The sequence below is a fragment of the Ruditapes philippinarum genome, unplaced genomic scaffold, assembly GCF_026571515.1.
Source record: "Ruditapes philippinarum isolate M1 unplaced genomic scaffold, ASM2657151v2 ctg3267_1_1_1_1, whole genome shotgun sequence".
Lineage (NCBI taxonomy): Eukaryota > Metazoa > Mollusca > Bivalvia > Venerida > Veneridae > Ruditapes > Ruditapes philippinarum.
The window spans coordinates 178811-196490 of record NW_026865054.1 but is presented as its reverse complement, the minus strand read 5'-3'; the positions used below and the strand labels follow the sequence as shown (position 1 = coordinate 196490).

At 30.6% G+C, this 17680-nt stretch overlaps 1 protein-coding gene across 1 annotated transcript; it reads left to right on the top strand.

Annotated features, from left to right (window-relative positions):
* The first annotated feature begins 1886 nt into the window (after window positions 1-1886).
* LOC132727677 (signal recognition particle 19 kDa protein-like) lies at window positions 1887-11346 on the top strand. The gene is made up of 5 exons (XM_060713245.1): window positions 1887-2040; window positions 6331-6406; window positions 7122-7193; window positions 8337-8448; window positions 9579-11346. Exons 1-5 carry the CDS (start codon window positions 1970-1972, stop codon window positions 9716-9718), a joined length of 471 nt encoding a protein of 156 aa, XP_060569228.1. The 5' UTR covers window positions 1887-1969; the 3' UTR covers window positions 9719-11346.
* The last annotated feature ends 6334 nt before the right edge of the window (window positions 11347-17680 follow it).

Genomic DNA, 17680 nt, shown 5'->3' with positions numbered 1-17680 from the left:
TTATTTTTACATCAAAACATATACACCGACAATACGTAATTGCAACACCCCTTGTTTCCAATGTGTCACACAAATGTTGCTGCTGGTTTGGGTGCTCTGGTCTTTAAAAAAATGTGATAACATGTTTAAAACTATCAATACTACAATAAGCTACAAGTGGCGGCATGGCCCAGTGGTTAAGGCGTTGGACTAGTAATCTTATGATTGCTAGCCGCATGAGTTCAACTTTGATCAGGGGGCAAGTCGTTGTTTCCTTGAGCAAGAAACTTCACACTCATTGCTCAGTACAGATTGGCTCCAAGATTCGAAAGTGTGTCTATAAGCTTATAGCTTTATACACAATTGAACTAAAACAAATTCTGTATAAACTAAGCTGCATGTATTGTAAGTTAAATTAATAATATTTTATATATATGCGGCATAATGCTGCCATATGGCATGCTAAAATCATTCGAGCTAACAAAAAAACAAAATACTTACTAATGATTGTATCTCATACTTGATCACTATCTTGACAGCCTGAGTTAAATCTTGTTCCATGACTAGACCCCCATCCATCATTAGGGCCAAAACTGAAAGTTAAAGTTCAATAAGATTTTAACCATTTCATTAAAACAACAAACCGCCTATTCTTGACATGTCAAAAATGCTCATTTTCCCCTGTCTCTAAGTTAATTTCAAGATGTCAAATTTAACAAGTCATTTTAGCAAACTTTTACAGTGATATTTCACATTTTTCATAGCCAAAAATGTTACAATTATTACTTTGTACTTCATTTTAAGATCACACTAAGTTAACGAAATTGTTATTTTCTTCACAAAACAAAGTTATATTGTATATGATTAGCATCATGCCCACTCAATTTCAAATGTAAGGGTACATGATTGTACTCTCTGTCATTGAAAATTGAGGGTACATTTCAAAATCTGGGTGTACATAGAAGTTTTAACATGTTTTTGTTTGTAAGAAGATTTTATCAAAATAAATAGCTCATGATATGTAATAGCTGTTTCACTAAGTATTAATACTCACTAACACAGGCACTAACTCATCACTTAAGATGTAGTTTTCAAAACATGTAAAAACAAGATCTTTTCAAATTCAAAAACAACTTTTATTTTCTATTTCATTATTCATTTATATCTGTTAAAATTAGAAACACACATGTAATACGTACATCGTTTCATATTCAATTTTGATACATTTGCATCATGAATTATTTAAAACAAAATATCACAAGTAAATTTATAACACTGTAATAGTCTTTACATCATTGAAATAAATATTTTAGCCAAATGTTGCATTAAATTTAGTAAAAAGTTGACAAATCACTACGTAGTATAAGCTTAGCAAAACCTCTTTCGCTCCTCTTCATAAATAAAGTTTGCTGAACTGATACTTAGCTGACAACATCCTAAAATAATTTCATTCACTAAAATTGGCTGTGCAGCTCTTGACCAGTTGACATAGTTGTAATGCTTTTTTACAGTAGCAAATGAACACTAGAACATACTTAAAACAGTTACACACATTGATTAACTGAAATTATGCATTTGTTTAAATCATGAATTTTGTATGGTAAGTTTTATCTTACATTCGACGTATGAAGTAGCCTACACTGAACAGCTAGACTCTCTACACATGTATTAACAAAAGCGTTATCCGGGCACTACTCCTCAACATTCACAATGATACTTTCGGTTTGAAAAACGCAAGGGTATAAAATAATTCATCACTCGAAAGATGAGTATCTCTGTAAATTAAAAACGGCTATATTTTTATTACAGTAACGCTAAAAAGAGGTAATTTTTAACTGTTTGGGCAAGAAATTCCTTAGTTGCCTACCTCGTTGGGGAAGAGCTCCTCTTACAAGGGCAGACAACTTCAAAGTCCATCAGTATCACTGAACTGCTTGTAGCTATTAATCTTCATAAGCGTCTGAGTACAAGGAAGGTAAAAATTGACAACATGGCAGGTCCTCAGACAAACCAACAGGCTAGATCCTGGGATCCAAAATTCACACACGAAGATAGGGAAAGGTATTTATTATTTTTAACAATACTGAAAGTATTTCTTTGTAATTTGGTAAGTATTAACAGTGATTAAGTCATGAATAATGTAATGAGTGAGTGTCCAAATTTCCTATCATTAATTTATTATTTTTGTAGATCATGTTAGCATATTGTTCATTAACCATAAGTTCTTACAATGATTTATTCACATAGAATTACAATTTAACATCAAGTTTATCAGACAAAATGTAAGAATAAAAAAGAATTTCATTCCTGTAAATATCAAAAAGCATAAAGCTGTCTTTAATTTTAAAACTGTTAGTCCAACAAGGATTTATATTACAAGGATCGGACACTTTCGTTTAGCTTAAAGTCCCGTCGCGCGCATGCGCGGAATCGGATAAAGGTGGACAGAATGAGATGGCGGAACGCTCAGAGTGTGAAATATGACACATTTTCACAAGAGTATGTGGTGTTATTGAAGCTCTGTGAAAAATTATACACATATGAATGTATTGATACAGTATTATTTTGTGCAGCTAAAGTATTTATATATGAAAATATGCCGATAGAACGTTGCGACGCTTAGTTAAAAAGTACCTAATTTAAAAAATATTCGCCTATTGTTTAGGCATACTCTCTACACTTTGACGCCCTTTTACGTCAAGCATAGATTATTACCGTGATTCAGATTAAGATAATTATTTTTTACATGGTTTAATAGTGGCATTGCAAAAAAATGTTTCTTGATTGCTAAAAAACTTTTAAAGAAATTCATGTTTGAAATGTGTCTTTATTTCTGTGAATTATTTCCAAATGATTTGTACATTTTTTATTTGATCTACCTGTATATTAGTATAAATATAGTAAATATTCTACTAATTAGTGTATTAAATATATTTTCTGACCATTCTAGACATTTGTTCATATATAGATGAATTCATTAGATTGGCAAGGAAGAAACTTTTATTGGCATAATGAACAGCTGTTTTATATAAATATATTTTTTTAAATAGATTTTTTTCATAGTTAATGATTTATTTGTCATATGTTTATTTTCATTATTTTTCAAAGAAATGACTATACAAATTAAGTTGTTTATTTTCAATTTCATTTATAAACGTTAATAAAGAAAATGGATTTACATTGTATTTATATATGTCCTCTTCAGAATCATTTTCTTACCACACATGCCATGGACTGTGGTTAAAGACCGCGCACATACAACATATACATTCAATTTCTATAAATTTTGTATTTAAAGATTGGGTGTTGAAATTATCACCTGTGACCTGATAATGAAAGTTTGAAAACAAAGTTTTTCAATTATCACTTGTTACCTGGTAATTAACCCCCTTCAAAAGTAATTAAACTTCAAAGAAATTTAAGCGATGTGTAAAAAATAATCAACAGTTACTTTTATTTCGCATAATACTGACTCAAACTTAAAAGATTTTTATTGTTTTTTTTAGCGTTACATTAAAAATATCAGAAATATCTTTCTACAGGCATTCAAATAAAAAGAATAATTAAAATATACGAGTGAAATGATTAAAATATACGAGTGACATTAAAAAGGCCGGAATCGAGACAGCCACACGAGAGTACTTTACTGTTATGATGATTGTCTACTTCACTGCACCGACATTTGAAAACAGATTTACAAAAAAAAAAAAATAATGATATAAATGATGAAGAAAATTTAATTATCCTATGAAAATGGCAATACATGTATTGACAATATCAGCAATATCTTGTATTTAAAAAAAATGCATAAATTTACTTTATGTGTTGAGCGAATTGTAAAGCCCACAATACAATTACCCGTAAAACAATTGTGCGTCAATAAATTTGACTACATAACCAAATAAATCTTAAATATTGCATCTTTGATCACCTGTGAATAACTTCCATCGGCTTCTTTTTTATTTTGAAATTGAATTTATTATGTTACCGTAATAATAAATTTCAAATATCTGCTTTTTATATAAAAAAATGTAAATTTACCGCGGATTTCGTAAAGTTAATTTATTAATCGTGGTTGCAGACAGATAGTCTGTATCTTTAAAAAATAAATTAGATATTTGAATTAAACAAGCATTTTTCTTGAAAATAAGCTTTAAATTTCAAAAATCGGATAATAAATGGAAAAGCTGTATGGTATTTTGTAAAGTAGGTATCCGTTGCGAACGGGCATTTACGCTCAGCGCCGGTAAATTATCGATCGATGTACCTTTATCGGGTGCACGACAAGATATTTAAGCATTTATATAGGTTAACTGGGAGTGTCCGATCCCTGTAATATAAATCCGTGGTCCAACTAATTGGTCATTAGACTTGCCAAAGAGATATCAATTCAAGATAATTTTGGACAGGCAATGTCTTTTTCAAATGGTTTTTTAGTAAGAAATTTTTTTTTGTAAAATGTGTTAGACGGTTCACACCAAATTTATAAGTTATGCTATAAAACTTAATAATATTTTTGAAAAAGCAAAAAATACCTGTATTATTTTTGGCAGTTGGTAGCCTTACGGGCCTGTATTACTAGCCAAAAGTTCTAGCTGTACATGAGTCACATACAACTAGCCTATACAAACTCTTGACTAGTCATCTGGCTAGCCATACAGCAGGGCTTCCATTAAGTTCCAAAATTTGGAAGTCAGAGACTGCAAATTGTCTGACATTGGAAGTCACATTATAATTAAAGGTAAAGAAGGAAAACGGTTATATTTTGGAAGTCATTTATAAGCCAAAATCAGGCCCTGTGTTCACAAAGAAAAAATCAGGATCAGGATCAGATAATCCTTATTTTTATTTTCATTGTTTTATGAAACTAAAACTGATCATACTATGCTAGAATTAAATGGTACATATACAAAATATAAATAACTGTTTATTTGCAAAGAAACCAACCTTATTTGGGATAAAATCAACAAAAACAAATACAAAAATAATTGGATCAAAATGATTATCAATTTTAGGATCAAGATCAAAATTTGGATCAACTGTAAAATGCTCATATCTTGTAAAAATGACAATAAATTTATTCTTAAATTTCATAAACATGCTATTTCAAGTCCAATTTTAGCATTAGTTAACACTGAATATATAATCTATGAGGATAAATAATGGAGAATATTTGAGATTTTAAATTTGATCTTGATCCTGATCCTTAAATCTTTGTGAACACAGGGCCAGGAGTAAATGACTCCCAATCTTCCACTAATGGAAGCCCTGATACAGCATTTTTAAAATGATTAACCTAAAGCAATAATGAATGTGCAAACTTGTGTTTTTAGAAGAAGATTTTATTGAATATCCTGAATACTTAATCAATTACAGTAGATCATAGACTTTAATTGTAATTAAAGTCCATGAGTAGATATTTTTTTTAGGGTTTGATGATTGGATGTTTTTGCTACTGAAATTACAAAGAGCATTATTAAATTATTTCCATGGACAATATTTGTAATAAAAATTTCATCTTGAACACTTCTAGCTGGCATTGAAAATTTTCGAGTTTTTTTTTTTCGAGGATTTCTTGTCTGTCGGATGCAGCACACCTGTTTTTTCACAATTGCATAAGAACGTTATCAGGTCAATTTCCAGCCATTATAAGTTAGATTATGATAAAGTATTTTTTAATAATAATAATTTGTAAATAACTGAATTTACATTAAAAAACTCTTAAATCAAAGGTGACTTTATTTCTGATTGACCTATATCCAATATCTTGTCATAGGCTAATTATAAATGGCTGAACAAAATTATTTTGAAAAGATATAATATATTCATTCTTTGTGAAAATGTAATAAGACATGCAAGTTACTGACTTCATCATTGCATATTTATTGTTGAAAAAATGCGATACAACTCGAGTATACAGTGTGTGTACTATAGACTAGTCATTTGTGACTCATATACGGCTGGAATTTTTGACTAGGAGTAGGAGCTTGTACGGCTAGCCACTCACATTTTTATTTGGGTCCTGTCTGATTGTTTAAATTAATCAGTTACTGACTGTGACAATATTTCTACACAGTCAAATTTATTAAAAAAAAGATAGCCGTACAATGTGTGAAATTTTAATTTGACTATCATACTCATCTGCTAAATCTCATAAAATGAATTAATATTTCGTGATATTGCAATAATAATTTAATTGTGTTTTATATTGATATTAATAATGTCTCCAATGTTGTAAAACTAATCATTAAACTGATGCCTGAGACTTGGTGGAATTTAAGATGTGATCACTATTTTATATTGTTTAATTGTTAAATAATGTTTTTTATAAAATTATGTGTAATATTTCAGATGGGTTTGCGTGTACCCTGCATATATAAATAGCAAGAAGACTGTAAAGGAAGGGAGAAGAATTCCTAAAGATAAGGTCTGAGCACACTTATGCATTTCCAAACATTTATTTAAACCAAAATACATTTTGTATTATATATTTTTTTTAACCTTCAAAAATGGTATTAACTCAACGTTCACACTTATTGTACCAATACAACAAAGATGTGAAGGCTCCATAAAAAGCCTTCAAATCTTTGTTGTATTGTAATGCTTAAAATAACATTTAAAAAGTCTGTAAGCCTTGAATATGAAACTTTTAGGGGTTCTCTCACTGGCTCTGTAGCAGAGAAGTTAAGTTAGCAAACTTCAAATCACTTGCCCTTCACCTCTATGGGCTCGAATCCTGCAAGGGACTTTGGATTGAAGCTATCTGGTTAGCTTACAGAAGGTCAATAGTTCTACTACTGATATGCTCTCTTATGCACAGAATGGCATTTGTGATTTTCCTCCACCAGTAAAACTGGAACATGCCATATGTGCTTTATATTGTAGATTTGACTTAAAAACTAACATAACAAAAATCAATGAAACTTATAAGTATTCAAATGTAAGTACATTTGTTAATACAATGTCATTTCTTTTAATTAATTGTGATATATAATTATGTTTGAAAGTTGATTGGATAACGAAATAAGGAATAATGATGAGCTGTTTAATGTAGTTCTTTAGAGTGATATATATAATTATGATAAATATTTGATATATGAAAGATAAATATGTGATAAATATGATAAATATTTGAATTCCAGGCTGTAGAAAACCCATCATATATAGAAATCAGAGATGTGTGTTTAAGTGCTCAACTTATTATTGGTGTAGAGGTAATAAAATACACAATTTATTTTCCATAGTCATACATTGTACATTGTAGGAAATAAACAGTTTCTTGCTGCTAGCTTAGCTAAGATGTTGTGTAAATTATTTATTATATTTAAATATTTGTTTCTTTCTTATTCAATATTTTACACAGTGACTTAATTTTTTAAAACTATTTTGTACATAAACCTAATCAAAAGGCATTAGACTTGGCAGGTTTAGAAAATATGCAAGGAATTCTGTGCCTCGATGCATAGATTTTTCATATGATAATGAACATTAATTGTTATGGTTATGTGTAAAAACTTGGATGGCAAATATTCAAGCAAATTGGCAAGTTTCTTTTTCTCAGTTGTTGTTTTTTTTAAAATAAGATAAATTAAAACAATTGAAATAACTAGATTCATCATCAGTTTGTCCTGTTACACTTAATATAAACCATACAAATTTATGCTAAGATACAACAAAAGTTAACTAATTTGTTAAGCATCCAAGTTATAAAAACCAGAGCCAGCCTCTCTAAATTGTGAATAAAAAAGATTTTAATGTTTAAATTTTAAATTCTGTTTTAAGGATATCCTAGGGGCATAGACTATAGCTTGCATTTTTACTGCCATCCAGAAAAAGACAAACTCAGTCTGCTACATTTTCAATTTTGCCATGTTTAGAGAGGTTTGAGATTTCTGATTTGAATGTGTCTTTAAAATTCAAGATGTGATTAAAGGGACACCACTGAGGTTTTTTAGACATGAGACTGAAAATAATTTTTCAAGATATTTGTTCCATTTGATGTAGGTCTAGATCTAGACCAAATAACTTGTGTCCAAAATTTCAGATCATTCTGTGTTAACTGTTTCAGAATAATTATTTTAATTGTGAAAGATAACCTAAAATTCACTCAAATCTGGCTAAGAATAGCACAAAAATATGATTTTCAATTTATTTCTTTAAGTATATTTCTTCACTATTCTGTTTTAAGTGCCCCAGCTGATCTATGTAAGAAATTTAAATTGAATGTTTTTAGACTTTTAGACCTCAGTGGAGTTTCTTTAATCTATAATATAAAATATTACTTAATCAAATTACCTGGAAAATTTTGATCTTTGTTAATTAATGCTGTTACCTCAGAAAGTCATGTTATATTTCAGAATAAGACATATTGTAGGGAACTAGAACATAAGGACCTAAAGTATAGAGGTAGAATACGCATACAGTTAAAAAATGAAGACGGATCACTGAAATATGAAAAATTTCCTAATAGTAAGTATACGTATTTACAATGTATGGCCTCATTTTCATTGAATGTGCTTTTTTTAGCTAGGCTTTTTTTCGAAGGTGATGAGCGTTTTGTTTGTATTTTGTTGTAGATAAAATGATTACAATACATATCTGAATATGGAGTTACTATTTTCTGCTAGAGTCGTACCATATTCGATCAGATTGGAAAAAATACATTGTTGAGTACAACTTAAATACAAACATTTGTCATATCTTGTCATAAAAATCAAAGGTAATAGTTAGAATCAGTTTAAAACTTTTCCGCCCCTTAGTCAAATACTTACTTTGGTTAATGGTTATTGAATTTTCTAAGCGTTTTTAGCTCGACTATTCGATTAGAATAAGTAGAGCTATTGTAGTCACCCGAGCGTCGGCGTAACCTCTTATGTTAAAGTTTTTGTAATAGTTCAAATATTTTCAAAGTCCATTGACATATGGCTTTGAAACTTTGCACACTTGTTTACCATTATGACCCCAACCTGTAGACAGGAGGAGGTAACTGTATCAAGCATTTTGACAGAATTATGCCCCTTTTTCGACTTAGAATTTACGTTATAGTTTTTGTAATACTTCAAATATTTTCAAAGTCCATTGACATATGGCTTTGAAACTTTGCACACTTGTTCACCATCATGACCCCAACCTGTAGACAGGAGGAGGTAACTGTATCAAGCATTTTTTTACTATCAAGCACTAAGAATAGTCGAGCGTTGCTGTCCTACCGACAGCTCTTGTTTAGCTATATACCGATTTACCGGTAAACAGATAAACGTTACACTTCTAGTTTAAAGTGGATTTAAACCGTGTTCATTTCTTGACAATTTTATCCTTAGTCTTCTGGCAGCAACTTAATCTACCCATGAAACTAGTGCAGACCAAGGTAAGCCAGCACATCCATGCTGATTGATCATGACCTGCACTGTTCACTATTCAGTACTTAATTGAAATTGACCAAATTGACAGCTGGACAAGTCCATTTCAGATATTTAGGGTGGTAAGGTATTGTATTATATTAATGTATTAAAATCAAATTCTGTATTCAGTCTGTTTCATAAAAATGTCTTCACACGAATGATGTCAATGAATGTGTTTCATTTCTCGTCCAATTATAGAGCAGTCAATATTGTTATACCTGGGAGAGACTATACCCAAGTTAAAGACCCGGCAGCACGGTGGCGGGGGATCCCAACAGGGCGCACAACAACAGCAAGGTGGTAAATCACAGAAAAAGAAGGGCAGAAAGGGGAAATGAACATTCAGTTGAAAAAGACATAATTATTAGAAAATCAGATTCTGTTGAAACGACCAATAGGTGGCCGTCTTTTCTAAATTGTAGAAAAAGGAGATATTTTGTGTTGAATCAAAAATTATTTAACAGTTTATTATTCGTACATGGTATTTATGTTATAGTCTGTTGATATTTGGCCTGATGTTGTTTTGATTAGGAAAATTTCAGGCTGTATGAAAGCAAGGTCGAGGAATGGCCGATAGTGATGTATTCAGTTTGTCAAGTATTACAGATATACATGATATTTCAGTGTCATAATGATAGTTACATATATAAAGTTGTTTAAATGGATCTTTCGTTTTGGTAATTGTATAATACAGAGTGTATTGTTTAAGAAAAACAATCTTGCAAATGAAAGAAAGATGTGTAAAACATGATTGCTATCATCAGTAGGCCAAATGCATATTAGTCAATATTAGTTTTGTCGGTCTCTTTTCTGTCCTTAATCTAGGTCATAACATATTCATTTTATATGCTAGAACCTTCATTTACCAGTACATGTATAATACTGTATAAATGGTTAAGTTAGCGACTCAGAAATATTGGCAATTTTCTCGCAAATTGACGAAAATCGCTAAAATTTGCTCTAGCGTGAATATCAACCAATCTGTCTTTAAATTCTATCCTGTATGGTTTGCTAATATTTCCACACTCATAATATCAGGAATTTAAATTCACTAACTATTTGACATGCGTAAATATCCATTTATACATTACTTGTTAACAAGATCTTTATTATAAATGAGACATTCACATAATTTATACACCAGGTCTCATAAAGTGGCAAATGACCTGGAAATTGCAAGAAATTTTACCTATTAACAGGCTTTAGAAGTGCATTGAAGTCGTTATTTATGAACACTTCTTATAATTTTTTTAATACAATGATTGATTTATCATTGTTGACCAGCTGTGACATGTACATGTATATCAAATGCTATTTATGTTACTGTTAAATCAATCTTAAAAAAGACATCAATCTTTAAAATTAAAAGTAGTTTAATATTATTTCATTGCTTTAATTTTAGTTGATTTATATTTATTTCCAAAAATATATACATATTTACAATCATAATTCAAAATCAAATCATGTATTTAAAGTAAAGGATAAAAACTTAAGACAAAATCTTTTAAAAGTCATCTCCATTTTACTTAATCATGTGTTCGATTTTTGTACTACAGTAAGTTAAGTATTTTAGGAATTGGGAATATAAATATTTATTAAGGAAAAAATTAGGAATTTTGATTGAGTAACATCACAATGGTGTGAGTTGAATAACGTTTAAGTTTTATTGAATAAACTTTCTTTGGACATATGGTAATGGTAGTTTCTTTTTCTTTATATATTTATAAATTTGAAATTATGTTTAAGATACAATAATTATAACAGTTGTTTTACTCTTTTCAAGCCTCAGCAGTTATTTATGTAATTAAAAGCCAGATCTTTTCTATATTGTTAAAGCATCTGAATTATTTACATACATGTTTATGTGGAGTAATAATGTAATTACTCAATATATGTACAAAATATGGAAATTGGTGTGCAAATTTTTGTGAACATTGAATTTTTTCAAATAAATATAATGAAATATAGATTATCTTTGTTTATTTTATTGCAACTTCCAAGTCTTTATTTGAAAATGGCTTCATTGAACTATCAGTTCTGGCAGTAATTGACAAATGAGCCGTGTCACGACAAAACCAACATAGTGGGTTTGCGACCAGCATGGATCCTGATCAGACTGCGCTGATGCGCAGGCTGGTCTGGATCCATGCTGGTCGCAAACCCACTGCAATGTGTATGTGTAGATACTTTCCCTAATCGGTGGTCGACAGCAAAACAATTTTCCAAGGACAGTTATACAATTAAGCTACATTTGTATATGCTACAGAGAATAGGCATTTTACTCCTAAATCAGTGGGTCAAAAAAAAAAAATAGTTTCGTTTCATGTCTCTTTTTAACATTATGACTCAATTTTTTTTTCCTAATAAAATATCAAACATTAAGATATTAGTTTTAAGAGCATGTTAAAGAAGTATCAAATGAAGATAGCCCCGTTCAATGTGAAATTATTTGTCATAACCATAGCAAGATGTAAACAAAACTGTATTTTGACTTCCATAACTATTGCAAATTACTATTTATGTTAATATTTTTCTTAACAGAAGCAAAAGATGGTTTGTGTAATTTGCCAAATTAGTAATTATAATTTTGTATAAACTATACCCGGACACCAACAATAAAATGCTGATTAGAAATCAAAACAAAGCATTTCGAGGGCATAATGGGCCTTTAACTGCTTACCTTCCCTCTTTTCATTAGTATTAAAGGGGGATGCTCCGGCGTCATGCGTCAACAATCGTCTTCTACTCTGAAACTGCTGGGCAGATGTACTTCAAATTTGGTCTGTAGCATCCTTGTGACAGTCACAGTTAAATTTGCTCATGTCATTTCAATTGGCCCCTTTTAGGGGTCAACAGAGCTAAAAATAGAAAAAACCTTTAAACATCTTCTACTACAGAACTAATTGATGGATGATCACCAAACTTTGTCTGTAGCATCTTATGTAGTCTTTTATCAAATTTGCTCATATTAATTTGATTGGCCCCTTTTAGGGACCGCTAAAGCTAAAAAACCTTTGAACATCATTTCCTACTGAAATAATTGTTTGAAGCATTTCATCAAGTTTGCTCATATTAATTTGATTGGCTCTGTTAAGCTAAAGTTTAAATGCCACAGGTCATGGCATTTCTTTAAATTATTGTTTAAAAATATTTTATGCTCAAATTTTATATTAGAAAATACAGACAATGGATAATTTCCAACACTGAAAAGCAGTTGTTTCTGGAGAGCGACTGTGGGCCATCATGATAGGGCTATCATGGCCCTCTTGTTTTAAAAAACCTTCTCTTTACAATGTATTTGCATAGAATTTAAAAAAAAAATCAGACCCATTTCTTGGGTTGGAGGCAAGAAATTTTTTTCAACCTTGCTTGTTATTAAAATTCTTTCTACTGACCATTTTTCAGTCAAACTACATGTAGCTCTGTATGCCAGAGAAGAATCACATCCAAACAAAAGCTAGCTGGGGAAACAATCTAAATTTATATGTCACTGGCAGTATACAAATCAACTGAAAGACGGGGCTTCAAAGTTGGGAATCATAACCACTTTAGTATAGAGTCTTAATATGAGCATCATAGGAACCCACTGGTAGTGATTCTGCTGAACTATGTATATGTAACAAGTATGCATGGGTTACTGAGAATTACTTTTGAGTATAAATGCCCAGTCTTACTTTTAGTACATAGGCCTTCTCTTTATTTTGAGTACAAATCCCAGTCTTATTTTAGTATATAGGCCTTCTCTTTATTTTGAGTACACTTATTTTAGTATATAGGCCTACTCTTTATTTTGAGTACACTTATTTTAGTATATAGGCCTACTCTTTATTTTGAGTACACTTATTTTAGTATATAGGCCTACTCTTTATTTTGAGTACACTTATTTTAGTATATAGGCCTACTCTTTATTTTGAGTACACTTATTTTAGTACATAGGCCTACTCTTTATTTTGAGTACACTTATTTTAGTATATAGGCCTACTCTTTATTTTGAGTACACTTATTTTAGTACATAGGCCTACTCTTTATTTTGAGTACAAAATTTTAATGCCCAGTCCATAGGCCTACTCTTTTGAGTACTGATGCTTAGTTTTCCTTTTAGTACATAGACCCACTATTATTTTGAGCACAGAGGCCTAGTCTTACTTTGAGTGCAGAGGCCGAGTGTCTTTGATTTTGAATTGGGTCCAAATTTTTGTTTAGAGAAACAAAGCACAAAATATCTTTTCATTTTTATTCAATCATTAACAGTCAAAATGCAGCAAAACAATAAATGAATACATGACAAAATGGTAATGTTTTGAAATGATAAAAAAATTATGAACAATGAAAATGATAGTTTATGATGATAAGGCAAGGTTCCATATTATACAACAACTTATGTACTTAACTTATTCTCTAAAATTTTCACTTCAATATCCTTAACAGTTAATCTGCTAAAAGGAGTAAAAGGGGATTTTCTCTGTATCAAATTTGTAACAGTTCATTCTATGTTTAAGGACTCTCAATATTGAAATACGCGTACAAAACATGCTCTATCAACAGTATAGACCCTTGTAAGACTGCTTAAAAGGTGCAGACTGGCCCAGTTCTGACTCGATACCAATATCAAAGGCTTACTTTTGGTTCCAGGAGGGTGACAGTAACGGTACCAGACGGGTGAGGGTTAAAACATTACCTTCTTGTAAGTCGGACCATTTGTTCTTCTGCAATCAGTGGGAATAGTTTCAGAATTTAGTTTTCAAGAAAATTCAATATAAGTTTTTTTTTTCATGAAAAAACATTTGATAAAAGTTTGTAATAAAATTTTATTTTATAACATTCACTTATTTCATCCTTACATGAACACATGCACTAGGTTTTCTGCTGAATTTTAAGAAATGTCCTGGCATTAACCCTTTTTCCCCCAAATAACATTAATTGACTTGTCCATCTATTGATCTGGACAAATTTATTCATTACCTTTAGGGAAAATTTCAATCTCTAAGCCAACAGTGAAGACCATAATCAGAGACGCAATTGGTCGCATTGCTAGATTCTATATAAAAATAACTTTACCAAACCGTATATAAACTTTCAATAAGACAAAAAGAGTAATATGGAAAAATTCATCAGGCACTGGCATAAGGCCAGTATTGGTACAAACTAAGCAGTTAATACACAACTGCACAACACTTAAAGGAGGTTAACTTTTTTTTAGAATTTAACCTGCAATTTCTTGCACTAGTCATTACCCCTTGCAGCATTTTCCCCTGTTTATTATACCACCTTGAATTCTTTTAAATCTTCTTTTATTTATTTATTTTTTTTTTTGCTTTAGCAAGTTGGAAACTATTTTCTTCCTATACCTAAAGATGCATCCAGATAAACATTTTCCCTCTTTCCATTAATAAAGATTTTTAGCATTAAATAATACCATAGAAACTATTTTAACCCTAAACCTGCGGAATTTTCTAAAAATAATTATCAATTTTTGGGATACCTTGACAATGAAATTCTGAAATTTGTCAGTCAACAGTATAGAGCCTGGTCAGATTTGAACAGAATGTCGAGGCTGGCCTAACTCTATAATGGTTGTAAAGGTTAATCAATTTTAGTTCCAGCATTTTACATGTTAAGTCATACAGTGCATTTCCAGCATTTTATTTATATCACATCCTCATACAGAATATGAAAAAGGTCAATCACCAGACCCCAAAAACAAACAACTTGACTTAGTAATATCAGACCTTGGTAAGCTTTAAATCTACATTCATCATATAAAGCTAGCTTTACATTTAAATCTTAACATTGCAGCAAAATAATTCTTATCATCTATATATATTATGTACTTGACAGCAATTGATGGACATATTAAAGCATTCAAATATAAATAGTATGTTCAACATATCATTTGTAAAAAAAATCTTAAGTAAATATTCTTACACTTTCCAAAACATTTGTTAAAACAAAATCAAAACGGTGGCTCTGCACTTAATACATATAATTATTATGCAAATTTGAACTTAAAACTCATCTTCCTTTAAGCTAGCATTGTAAGGTTATTTTCCTTCCTGAGCCAAAAAAGTAGTTCCTCCAATTTTTAGTATCCTTGAGCCACTCTAATTTATATACCCACTGTTTGAAATCCTGTCTGAACTATGAGACAGTATTGCATACCTAAATAACACCAAGACACCTAAACAACTGAGAAAGAAAGCAATGCAACACATTTCTGTATCTGACCATTAAGTATTCTACAGTTTCCTTGGTCTTAAGACATGAGTAAATTGAAGGTTCAAAATCAAAATGGTTGTAACACAGTAATGAGCTGTAGCACTGTTGCTAAGAACACATAGAAAGTCCAGCACTAGAAGTTATTTGTATATTTAACTTTCAATGACCAGTTCCTGGTACATTGTACATAATTATACACTGCTATTTATACAACACTTATTTCAGGCTTTACTAGTATTTTATATTAAATCACCTCATATCACTTGTGCTTTTTTATCATATGACCACATTTGTCTCAGGACACCAAATGAAATTGTTTCAGTAGTGCTTTATATTAAATGACCTCATAATACTATCGCTTTATATTTAATTACCTGATTTGCCCCATGACACAAAATGACCCCCATGACACTAGTACTTTACATTACATGACCTCATTTTCCTCATGATACTAGTGCTTTATATTAAATGACCACATGACACTAGTGCCTTATATTACATTACCTTGTTTTCTTCATGACAGTAGTGATTGACATTAAATGACCTATTTTTTCGGATGACACTATTGCTTTATATTAAATGACCTCATTTTTCTCATGATAATAAATGACCTTATGACACTAGAGCTTTTCATTAAACAACCTCATTTTTCTTATGACACAAGTGCTTAGAATAAAATGACCTATTTTTCAAAATGGCACTAATAAGCATCATAATACAATCAATGTACATGTTTTTATTTCCTGTACCAGCCGTCACAGAGAAAAAAATACCCCCACAATATCTATGATACAAGATTTTAAGTAAGTCCATTTATCATTATTTTTGAACATTTAAAAGAAATTGTAAAATTGTACGACAAGTGAATGTCATGGAAATTCAACGTTAAAAGTGTGACCTAAATCATGAGACAGCATATGGAGTGCATATTGCCGTGTTCAAGTAGAAGTGTTTGAAGAAAAATTTTCAAATAGTACAAGATTTATAGAGTGGACATGGTGGAGACAGATGGATTCACTGATGGACTGACAGACGCAACACGAGTGATTCAAATATAGACCCCCCAACTACATTACGAGGAGGGGAATCAATAAGATCTTATTAAATTCTATCAAACAATCTCATGTACTTCAATTAAGTATTTTTCAATAAATTATGGCAATCAATAATATGTATTTTATTTGATGCAAAGAAAAAATATATTGAAAAAATCTATTTGTCTTGAGATAAATTTACCACCTGACCTCAATACTTTATTTTTAGGGCATTACAGCAAAAGAAACTCAGTTGATAAACATGTCTCAGAAAAACTTGTCTCTAATTTCCTGATCTTGTAAGTGTTTATAAAAGTGCTTTATTAACATGTGATTTCATTTGAACATCTTATTTTCAATTTACAGCACAATTTACTTGTACCATGTGTACACCACAAGGGCTTCAACATTTTTGTATGAAAAATTACACGATAACTTATTACAAAACACATTTAACAAGTGCATACTATAAAGGCTTGAAAAACACAGATTCTTTAGACAATAAAAATCCTAAATTTTTTGTCACTAAAGCCACATGATCTAATTTATAGTCATGTGATCAAATCCTTAACAGTCACATGATCAGATCATTAACAGTAACATCATCAAATACTTACAAGTCACATGACCAATTCCTTATAAGTTAAATTATCAAATCCTAAGTCACATGATCAAATTTTTAGTCACATGGTCATATTCTATGGTAAAATATATAAAGAAATATCAAAATCTTACCCTATAAGATAAAGATAACAAAATAAGAGACTGAATTTCAAGATATTACAGTCCAACCTGTGCTAAAGACGACCTCTAAATAAAAATTGCCCTGTAAATAGAGGCCACTCTAAGACAATGTCTTATTGATTAAGTAGAACAAAGCAACCTCCAAATAAAGACCACTTGTCTATAAAGGCCATATTTGGTCTCTCCTTTGAACGGCCTTTACTCACAGGTTTAACCATAAATCTATTTTCTAACTTAATATTTATTTTTTTATATTCCACAAAAATCTCAAATGCACCTCTAAAAAGGTCTCATTTTTGACCTCGG

Bases quoted from the DNA above. Each gene is read 5' to 3' on its own strand.
- LOC132727677 (XM_060713245.1), top strand. From the start codon at position 1,970: ATGGCAGGTCCTCAGACAAACCAACAGGCTAGATCCTGGGATCCAAAA. The intron at 7,194-8,336 runs GTAATAAAATAC...GTTATATTTCAG, and splicing joins AACTTATTATTGGTGTAGAG to AATAAGACATATTGTAGGGA. The intron at 8,449-9,578 runs GTAAGTATACGT...GTCCAATTATAG, and splicing joins ATATGAAAAATTTCCTAATA to AGCAGTCAATATTGTTATAC.